Genomic DNA, 11,544 nt, shown 5'->3' on the forward strand with positions numbered 1-11,544 from the left:
TTTAACTGAGCTACGTGTGTAAAAACTAAAAACATACTTGAGAAAGAGATGAAATTATATATCAGGATATAACCTCGTTACAGATAATGACACGAAGCCCTGAGACTGACAAAAGCAAAACCTAAAATGTACTATTGTCTGAATCACGTGAAAAATATATAAATGATAAACAGAAAAACGGGACTTGAAATTGTGTCAGCAAAACAAGGAAATATTTCTCAAAAATTTAATTTTTTTTTTTACATTTTACTGTGCTGATTTCACAATTTTAACATTTTTCAAAAATTTAGACAAGGAAGAAGAAAATCTACAGTTTCATAATCATGTAAAAAGCTTTGTTTATTACGTATCTTCAAGGCAAGTCTGTGATTCGCCCTATTGCATGCACCCTTCTAAGTATCGCAAAGAAATAACTAGAAATCAGTAAAATACTTTGGTTATGAACTTATCTTCCAGTTAGCCTTATGGTGTTCTAAACGCAATGGTGTAAAAGGATGTCTATCTTAGTGTATTTTGGTGTAGATACAAGTACATGTTTACTTTGTTACTTTCTTTTCTTATAGCTTGGAAATAAATTAATTAAATAGTATGTTAATCAAACTAGTTTCAATTAAACACAAAACCTCAATGTTTATAAATAGATGATTTTTATGGATTTTTAAAAAAACTGAGCAGACTTAGATTTTGCGATGGAAAAAGGACTATCATCTTAGATTTTACATTGAAGAAAAAAACACAGTAAAAAAAGTATTAATGACATTAAATTAATATATATATATATATATCCTTGTCGTTTGTGTATCTTCGTTCCGTGGTGGGGTTTGGATTGAAAGATGCATGTAAATAATTCACATTTCTTTCAACAGAATTGTAAAATCCCAGAAAAATAATCACTTACGTTCACTTAAACAAGCTTTCTACATATCGGAAATTGATCTTTAATATATATTCAAGCAAAGTTTAACGTAACCTTTCTTTCAGTGTTCTTTTTCATGAACCGACAAAGTGAAAGCATCATCGATTTATAAGAAAATACGCCCCGAACAAGAACTTCGTCTTATAGGCGCCAAAACTAATGGTTATAAGGAATTTGATATTACGTTATTATATACACTGATAAGAAACATTTGTACAACAATTCCTCGTCCAACAAAAGGTTGGGGTGGGAACTCGATGCCGTCTGTAGGAGAAACAACGATAGGTGATGATATTGAAAGGATCAGGATGATAAGAAACAACATGTTTGGACACATAAGCTCGGCTTCTACCTCACAGTCAGAGTTCGATGACACATGGCAAATAATAACTGATGTCTGCCAAAGACTGCAAACGTACACAAAGAGAGACTATATGTCTGGCGTGATTAATATTCAAAGTCAGGCGTTAGAAGAGGAAAATGAAAAAGCCATAATTGAAAACCTTGAAGCTGATTACAAAAGTAATACAGATCTTATGAAAAAGATGTCTTCTTTGGAATCACATTTGTTAGGTATGAATTCAAAATCCGAATTTTAAGAGCTAAAGAATGTTTACTGTGTACTTATTAAGTTTGGAGAAACAGTGAATGTTAATTTTTCCGCAAATAAAATTACACTTCTTTCGCAGTTTTTAATCAGAATTAATTTTGCAGGTAAATGTTAATAGTAAATCTCTAAGGCAGCATTGTGTAGTTATTACCCAATATCGATTTTCAAAGCAAAGTATACAAAACGTCCAAGAGGTTTTTTTTGGTCAAATTATAATGTGTGATGAGTATTATTATACTGTACAATATATGTAGGAAACACAGAATTCTTCAACTGGTTTCCAGAGAGGGCATCTCAAAATGTCAAATTTAGAAAATTTAGAAAATTTTTTATGAAGTACTACAAAGATTGACAGATACAAAGGATTTATACCAAAACTAAGAAAGATAATTGTGTGATTCAAAACTGTCTGTGTCAAATTTGAGGACCTAATACTAGATAATGTTGCTTTTATAACAAATGAAAAAAATACATGAGGTATCCTGCCGTTACAAAAATACTTTTGCATCGTCAATCTATCTATCGTTTGAAAAAAATGCTTTACAAATCAGTAATGTACATATAGAATTATAACCTGTCATTTCTGAATTGTATTAAATTTTATTTTTTTTTTGTTTTGAAAAGATACTCTAAATTCGCTTTATTTTACTAAATTGCACAAAGCATTGCCCAATGAAAAACTTCATTGACCCCCTTAAAGGGGCACGGACAAAGTTTCAGCTAAAATCTTAAAAATTATTTTTTAATTTTTACAAATATTTAATTAGTGTCTTTCTAATGATTATGAAAAATTTGAACGCCAGTTGTCCAGATACAAGACAGATTTAGAGCTGCTAACCTTTTTTATGTAAACAAGGCTAGTGCAATGTTTTTGTTTATACAGGTTAATATACTAATATATCATCGTTCAAAGTAGATAAAAGTAAGTAGAAGTAAATTTTAAATACAACGCAGTACAGTTAAGGTGCGCAATTGAAATATCGACTGAATTTTGTATTTAAAAATGTATTCGTAATCGGGATGCTGATTATTTTTAGTACATTATTTATATCGGATAATTATGAATATGATTAATAAGTACATATCAAGGACGATTATATTTTATATTTAGACTAGTCACGTGATGCGGCAGTCACGCGATTTTAGTACATTGACTTGAAGTATTGATGTTGCAAATAAATATCACTAGTGCAAGGGCATAACCAAGTTAAATTTCCAAGTTTAGTATATGGATATTTTCAACACGCATTGTAGTTTCTAAAAAGTGCTGCGATTCCGTCTAAATTCTGCAATTTCATTGTTAAAATAATACTTGTATGGCCGAATGCTATATTTTTTGCTGGTCAGCGGCATGAAATATTGATATAATTAAATTGTTTTTAAGATTTCATCAGGATCGCAGCACTTTTCAGATACCTTATTACTTCTATAGTTGAAATGTAAATGCTTACTTTGATCCATAGAGTGTATGCCCTTGCACTAGATCGATTTATTAAGACCCTCCACATTAACTTCCGATGTACTTGCACACAAATATACGACAGTGTCTATTAAATACATAATGTACAGAAAATCTATAAATAAAATAGTGAAGAAGACATAAAATTCAAGTTATTGGCCCATAGAATATCTGTAAATAATATTTTATTTAATTAGAAAATGCATATTTTGGTGATATAATATTACTTGATCTGTCTCTCAATGCATACAAAATACGTCATGTTGTAAGAAATGACGTCATATTGACAAGTGTATTGCGATCAGTGACTTGTCTATAACTTGTTATGTGGGATTTAACTAACGACAAAACAACACGCTGTAGTAAGTTTTTATGTAGTTTGATAATTTCTTACTGGTTAAATTAGCAGATAAACTCATTTTGTGATATTTTAAAGAAATGTTGTATGTTGTATACTGTGTATGATGTCATAGTCAAGTTTTCCCGTACAAATTAGGCTCCGCCTCCTTTTTGTAACCTTAACTGTGCTGCGAATTCGGCAGTTACTTTTGATTTCCTGAAATTCATTTTGTATAAATATGTTATTTTCTATATACAAACAAAATCAAGGCAAAAGCCTTGTTTACATTATGAAGAACTTTAAGTTCAGTATCTTGTGTGTTAATCAACAAATAAAGTGCAAATGTTTGCTAATCAATAGACGATAGGTAAGAATTGTAAACATTAAAATCAGTTGAAACTGTTTACAGGCCCCTTTAAAAAAGAAATTCAGACTGACTACGTAGCGGCTAAGAGTCATGACTAAAAGCTCTTCTATACACCATCATCTGGCATATACTTTTTTCATTAATGTCAAAGACATTGGATTCATTTTAGGAATACCAGTAGTAGATGAGATTCTTAATGACTGGCGAAAAGAGAACACGACTTTTGTTCCTACAAAAGCAAGTAGGATAGTCGAAGAAAAGCTTAAAAGTCATAACCTGGTCATAGTGGTCGGAAATTCTGGATCTGGCAAATCGGTGATTATTCAGCATATTGCACTCAAGCATAAAGATCAGGGCAGTAATGTTATACCAGTGGATGAAGTTAGAGAAATAAAAGAGAAATTTTCGTATTCGACCGAAAATGATACCATTTTTGTACTGAATGATCCTTTAGGTAAAGAATCTTTGGATGAAATTTTGTATACTTTATGGAAAAATTATCAAAAAACGATAGAGATTTGCTTGAAGAAAGTCAAACTACTGGTGTCCTGTAGAAGATGTGTTCTTTATGACAAGAGAGTGAAGGGTATTTTATTTGAGGAATCCACCATAGTAGAAATTGACAACGAAGAAAATCGACTAACAAATGGAGAGAAAAGAGCCATCCTTAATCAATACACACAGAATATAAACCTTTCTGAAGAAATTGTTTTTGAAATAATGAAATCAGAAGCATACTTCCCACTGCTTTGTAAGCTTTTTTTTTTAGGCCAAATGACAAGGAAAACGGGCTTGACTTCTTCAAATCTCCGAAGAGGTTTATTAAACAAGAAATTGATATGTTCAAGAGAGTAGACAAGAAGAAATTCTGCACTCTTATTTTAGTTGTAGCATTTAAAAACAATCTGAAAATAGAAACAATTGTAAGGAATGATGATTATAAAAAGAAATATAAAGACATTTTAGGAATGTGTGAATTACCAGAAAACACACCAATCTCGGCCTTCCGCAGTACTCTCCAGGAGCTTAAAGGATCCTTTGTAAAATGTGTCGGAAATTCTTTACAATTTCTTCACGACTTTATCATGGAGATAACGACTCTGGTGTTTGGTGTTGATTGTCCACAAGAGACAATACAGTACGCAGACAGTGGTTTTCTGAGACGTCGAGTGCAGATAGAAGACGATACAGAAGAGGAAGATCGCCATCCTTTCACTGTTTACCTTCCTGAAGAGTACATTGATGATCTTGTGGACAGGTTTATCATTGACATGCAAACAGAACACCTTGTAGATGTCTTACTCAATCCATGTTTGAGAAATAAAAGTGTGATAAGAGACTTTGAAGACAAAATTGAATTATTAAAAAATCTATCAAACATTCTCTCAGGTATTAACCGGGTTTTAATAGATAAATCAGAGTTTGGAAAACCGTTTAGTGATTTCAGCATATCAAGACTTACTTTTCTTGACTGGAGAGGTAAATTATGTCCTTTAGTTGGATTTATAGTACTTTGTCATGATGAAATTTCTCTGTCTTTTATAAGATGCATAGACAAAAATGCATTGCAGGATCTTTTAGTTTTTTCTGCCGTGTGTGCTAATGGAACATTACCATTGTTTCATAGTCTGAGCCTAGAATACAAAGAAATGGCTATAGAAGAACTTTGGGGTTTATTTTATCCAATCCATATTGCTTCAGTCTTCCATAACTATGAGATTATTCCAGAGTTAATAAGACTCGGTGCTGACGTCAACATGCTGAGCGCTGGTGATGTTTGGACTCCATTAATTTTGGCAGCAGGGAATGATGAAGAACATTTAAGAGAAGCTGGAAAGAAAACAAAAGAAGGAGAAAGACGTAATAAAACTATTTCCTTTTTATTGAACTATGGCGCCAAAATCAACTTATGTGGCGACGATGGAAAACCTCCTCTGTGGATTACTTGTCAAAAGGGATATGCAAGCACAGTACAAATGTTACTGAACAACGGCGCCGACATAAATCTATGTGATATCCACAGAGTCAGTCCTCTTTATAAAGCTTGTCAAAATGGACATGATAACACGGTTCAACTGTTACTGAACAGCGGTGCCAACATCAATTTATGTGATAATAACGGAGCAAGTCCTCTTTATATAGCTTGTTATAATGGACATGATAACACGGTACAACTATTATTGAACAATGGAGCCGACATCATTTTAAGTGATAATGATGGATTCAGTCCTCTTTGTATAGCTTGTTATAATGGACATGATAGCACAATACAACTGTTAATAAACAACGGTGCCGACATCAATTTATGTAACAAGTATGGAGCCAGTCCTCTTCATATAGCTTGTCAAAATGGAATTGATAGTACGGTACAACTGTTACTGAACAACGGTGCCGAAATCAATTTATGTGATGAGAATGGAGACAGTCCTCTTTATACAGTGCAGGGAACTAATTTTGTGACATAAACCAGCATCAGGATCAGCATAAGTAGGATCAGGATAGAACTAGCATCAGCATCAGCATTTAAAAAATCAGCATTACTTGGATCAGCATCAGCAAGCAAAGGATAGAACTAGCATTGACCAAAGTGAAAACAGATAAAGGAAAGTCATTTAATACAAATTACAAATAAAAATTACCCCAAAAATTATTTTTAATGGCTTAAAATAGCTATGCTGTTTTTGAATTATCCACTTCCGGCAGGATAATCCTACGTCCGGTAGCATTACTAGCATTGACCTAGTTTCAAACCAGCATCAGGATAAGGATCAAACCAGGATCAGGATAAGGATAACTAGCATCAAAATCAGCAAGCAAGGGAAGCATCAAAATAAGCAAGCATAGGAAGCACCAAAATCAGCATTGATGCTGTAACAAAATTATTTCCCTGCACTGTATGGCTTGTCAATATGGACATGAGAGCACGGTTCAACTCCTTCTAAACAACGGTGCACAAATCAATTTGTGTGATAATGATAGATTCAGTACTCTTTTTATAGCTTGTCATAATGGACATGATAGCACGGTACAAATCTTACTGAACAACGGTGCCGACATCAATTTTTGTGATAATGATGGATTCAGTACTCTTTATATAGCTTGTCAAAATGGACTTGATAGCATGGTACAACTGTTGCTGAACAATGGTGCTGACGTCAATTTATGTAACAAGAATGGAGCCAGTCCTCTTTATATAGCTTGTCAAAATGGACATGAGAGCACGGTAGAATTATTACTAAACAACGGTGCTGACTTCAATTTATGTTATGGTGATGGATTCAGTCCCCTTTATGTCGCTTGTCATAATGGACATGAGAGCACGGTACAACTGTTACTAAACAACGGTGCTGACATCAATTTGTGTGATAATGAAGGAGCCAGTCCTCTTTATATAGCTTGTTTTAAGGGACATGATAGAACTGTACAACTGTTACTGAACAATGGTGCCGACATCAATTTACGTAATTAGAATGGAGCCAGTCCTCTTTTTATAGCTTGTCAAAATGGACATGATAGCACGGTACAATTGCTACTGAAAAACGGTACCGATATCAATTTATGTTATGGTGATGGATTCAGTCCAAAAGACTTGATAACACGGCATAATTGTTACTGAACAACAGTACTGACATCAATTTAGGTGAAAAGAATGGAGCCAGTTCTCTTTAAATAGCTTATCAAAATGGACATGATAGCACGACACAACTGTTATTGAACAACGGTGCTGACATTCATTTATGTGATAAAGATGGAAATAGTTCTCTTTGGAGAGCATGTGAAAACTCACTTTGCAGCACCATCGAACCTCTATTAAGTGCAGGTGCTGATGTAAATTGATGCAATAAAGGTCACTGCAGTCCGTTGTATATAGCATGTCTCAAGGGTGATCCCAGCATGGTTAATCTTTTATTGAACAACGGGGCAGACATCAATTTATGTGACAAGGAGGGAACCAGTCCACTCTACATAGCCTGTGAAAATGGACATTACAGCACAGTCCAAGTATTATTAAAAAATGATGCTTGCGTTAATTTATGCAATAAAGACAATAAGAGTCCAATGTACATAACATACCTTTATGGTCATGACAGTATCGCTGAACTTTTACTACATTTTGGTGCTGAGTTTTTATTCTGAAGATTGATGGTTTCTCAAGACCAAGTGCGTTCACATTATTTCTGAGATATGGAGCAAAAATAAATTAAAGGTTTGATTAGAGCTTGGAAAAAATAAGTGGGACACTATCATATAGAATGTAAAGCATTTATTTAAAACAATTACATAGGAGGAAGAAAACACTAGCTGTATCTTTCATTTCAACATTCAGATAAATCGACGACGTATTATCAATTACAAGTATCAATATTTATTTTCATTTAAATGCCGATTTGATATTCCTAGTGAATTTGAAATAGAAGACGCCACAACATCTGTTACTTCTGTTTCATATTTGAATGTTCGGAAAATTATATTATAGTAATTAATTGCATTGTTAGCAAATATAACCTTTCATGAATGGGTTTAACAGACATGTTTATACCAAGTGATAGGCTGTTTTATACTTAATTTTACAAAGGAACGCTGCCTCTGTCCATCGACAAAAAACATGTCGAATATGACCGATCAAAGGGGATGTTTTCTCATTTTGGACACCTGAGTCTACTCCTGGAGTGCTTGGGATTCGTTTTTATGTTTGGTTTACAAATATTTAGTGCTTTTAAAAAATTGTGTATATTGATTTTTTTTCTTTAAATTTTAGTGATTACTGCAGTACTGTTAATCGCCAAATTTTATGTGACAGCTGATTTTTTTAGATGGGTACTTCGTATGTAAAAGCGAGATAGAGATATTGTACTTAAAAGAAAGTTTGTATTATTGTTCATATTTAATAATATCTTTATACAGAAGAATATTCTTTTTTTTTTGTAAGAAAACACAAACAATGTTCTTTTGAAGAAAAGTATACGTATTTACAGTAATTTATTTAGCTAACTTACATTTTAATGTCATATGGCTTTCTTTATTTTATTGAACTACGACTATTTAAAGGTGTAAGTTATAAAAAAAAAATTCAGTCTAATGAAACGTCTTGTTTCAAGAGAGCAAAGGCTTGCGGCTACATAAAGCTTTTTGTTCTTGTAAGCATCAAGGGAGCAGTCGTTATTTGATATAAAGCTAAAACATTGCACTGTATTTCTGTAATATTTAAATTTATTCTGTGATGCGGATATTGATTATTTATTTGTGTGTAAATAAGAGCTTTATTTATCTTAACCCTATACAGGCGAAACATTAGTACGAACTTTTATGTATACAACATACAGTTATATTATGTTGATTAATCAAAATTCGTTTGGAACAATATGTTTTAATTGTATAAAGATTATATGTATTTCAGTAATATGAAGGAATGTTAAGGAATTAAGCTTATTTCAACTTATCTTATCCGATAAAACATAACTTGGGGCAGTTTACGCTTTATAAACCGCGAAGAAAGCGTAAACTGCCCAAGTTTTGTTATATCGGATAACATAAGTTGAAATAAGATTCATTCTTTATAATTTAATTTCAGGGTAGACAATAAGACAATATTTCTTCCGGAAAAAGGTTTAAAGAAGAAGGTATGGTTTGTATACAAATTTTGCCCTGTGATTTTCTAAAAAATGAAACTGGTGTAAAAGTTGAAAAACTCATGCTTTTTAGATAATTGAAATTCAATGCAGAAAAGTCATACAAGTAATTTTTCTCACACGTTTTTTTAAATGCTAATTATGACGTCATAAACATGTGGATTTTCCCGTATTTTCTTAAAAAGTTGCAGAAGACACCAATTTTCATTGGAATTTTCTTTCAGATAACATTGTCCACAGGCATCGCCCACAAAGATCTTGAGATATGTGATTTGTTATTGAATTTTGTACAAAATATCCAAAAATTAACGTGGGCGACGGCTGTGGACACTGTTTTCTAAAGGAAAATCACCCTTGAAATGTGCTATTTTGAGGCTATTTCTGTTGAAAATAGAGAAATGCTTCACATTAATGACGTCATATTTGCAGAATGGATGCCATTTTCTTTCCTGATTCAGAGTACCTTCATGCCAGAGTCATTTATTTAACTAATATTTAAGCCAGTTTCAAAACTTTTTGATGTCATTAAATTTTTAGGGCGCAATAAAGCTAAAACCATACCTTCTTCTTGAGCGTTATTTTAAAATTAATGTCATGCGGAGTAATACGTTTTTGACGTAACTCATTGTGACGTAGGCAAGTTATGTAATACAAATTGGATAAAACCATTTAACCAATCAAATGACGTGTTACAACTAAAATTAAATTATTTAAATTTATTCTGTGAGGCGAGAAATGATTATTTATTCAGGTGTAATTAAATGCTTTATTTAAATAAATCTTAACTATATACAGGCGACACATGTTTTCGAACTGTTATGTTTACAACATAAGTTATATTCTGTTGATTTATCGAAATTCGTTTGAACCAATATTTTTTTAATTGTATAAAGATTATATGTTCGGGGGAGGTGGGAGGAGGGGTTTTATATCATACATTCCTTAATATGTACAGATCTTTACGGCATGTGTCTTTTAAAACCCTGTCTATCAAATCGTTGATGTAGGTCTGCAAAATTCAACGAAATAAAAAAATCACGTCACAGAGACATTTCTTTTTTCTTTAAATACTGTAGATCACTTAATTTTCGCGACACCTTATTTTCGCGAGATTATAATTGACTCTTGATTAGCGAGACAAAATTTTCACGAATTGTGGTTATTGCTCTATATAATCTTTAGGGATATTATTATACGCGAGAATTAAATTTTCGCGAGCACACTATCTCGCGTAATTACGCGAAAATAAAGTTCTCGCGAATAAAAAGTTATTTACAGTACATGTTTTACATTTGTCGATATTTCATTGATTTTTTTTTTCTTTTTTTGAAATTGAAAATGTGTGTACATGTATTTATTTTGTATTCATTTTGTTTGTTTGATTTCTTTTATAGTGCTTTGTTTTATATGGTACATTAATTATTATTTGTTATTCGGGATAATGCATTCCCTTTTGTCAAGAAAAGAAGAAGGAATGAATGTTGAAAATATAAATGTTGTGCAAAATTGTTTTTATTCAAATTACCTAAAATTAGGCATCAACATTATAGCACGAGTTACAATTGAATTCAAACTTTTGAAATTATGCAATAAATGTGGCATAACTTATTGTGAAACATGCAAATTTTGTTTTCTTAAATACTGTATATAGTGCATGTAACGATATTTTCAAGGTCGTATTTTATGCAGTTTTATATTTTGTGTTCATGTGTCATAAAATATAATCTATCATTAAATGGAATGAACTCACGTTTTTGTACTGATTGCTAGACCATCATTTATAAAATGCATTGTCGACCGATTCTCCCTTTTTTCCTGAACATTACAATAAGCACACACCGGGTGTGACCGGTTGGCAGGGAATGTTTATTATTCCATGTCACCTGATCCCACTCCTGATGTTTTGGAGGTCAGTGTTTGCTTTGATACTATTTGTGACTTTTAATGGACTTTTAAGCTCGAATACTGTTTGTTATCCCCACATGTTTCATTCAATTGACTAATTGCACAACCGCTTTAAGCATAGACAGCATGAACATCAATTTAATTAAAATCAGACTTCTTAGATCCGCGAAGAGTAATATGTGGCACGGAACTAAGAAGTCTGATTTAAATTATGTAAAAGAATTCAAAGAATTTAAAATCGATATCTGAGATTGATTTGGGGTTGTAAAAATGAATCAAAATATGCAAAGGCATTATATAAACGGAATTTTGCCGTT

The 11,544-nt window shown here is 32.4% G+C and overlaps 1 protein-coding gene across 1 annotated transcript; it reads left to right on the plus strand.

Annotated features, from left to right (window-relative positions):
- Positions 1-1,123: 1,123 nt before the first annotated feature.
- On the plus strand, positions 1,124-7,161 carry LOC134241026 (serine/threonine-protein phosphatase 6 regulatory ankyrin repeat subunit B-like). Its single transcript, XM_062723128.1, has 4 exons — positions 1,124-1,489; positions 3,862-6,148; positions 6,692-6,717; positions 6,975-7,161. Exons 2-4 carry the CDS (start codon positions 4,532-4,534, stop codon positions 7,159-7,161), a joined length of 1,830 nt encoding a protein of 609 aa, XP_062579112.1. The 5' UTR covers positions 1,124-1,489; positions 3,862-4,531.
- The last annotated feature ends 4,383 nt before the right edge of the window (positions 7,162-11,544 follow it).

The sequence above is a fragment of the Saccostrea cucullata genome, unplaced genomic scaffold, assembly GCF_032062105.1.
Source record: "Saccostrea cucullata isolate Sc308-1 unplaced genomic scaffold, CSIRO_AGI_Scuc_v1 ctg13193, whole genome shotgun sequence".
NCBI lineage: Eukaryota > Metazoa > Mollusca > Bivalvia > Ostreida > Ostreidae > Saccostrea > Saccostrea cuccullata.

Excerpts from the sequence above, each read along its gene's own strand:
- LOC134241026 (XM_062723128.1), top strand. The coding sequence starts at position 4,532 with ATGTTCAAGAGAGTAGACAAGAAGAAATTCTGCACTCTTATTTTAGTT. Across the intron at positions 6,149-6,691 it reads CAGTGCAGGGAACTAATTTT|CTTGTCATAATGGACATGAT; the intron begins GTGACATAAACC and ends CTCTTTTTATAG. Across the intron at positions 6,718-6,974 it reads ATAATGGACATGATAGCACG|TCCCCTTTATGTCGCTTGTC; the intron begins GTACAAATCTTA and ends TGATGGATTCAG.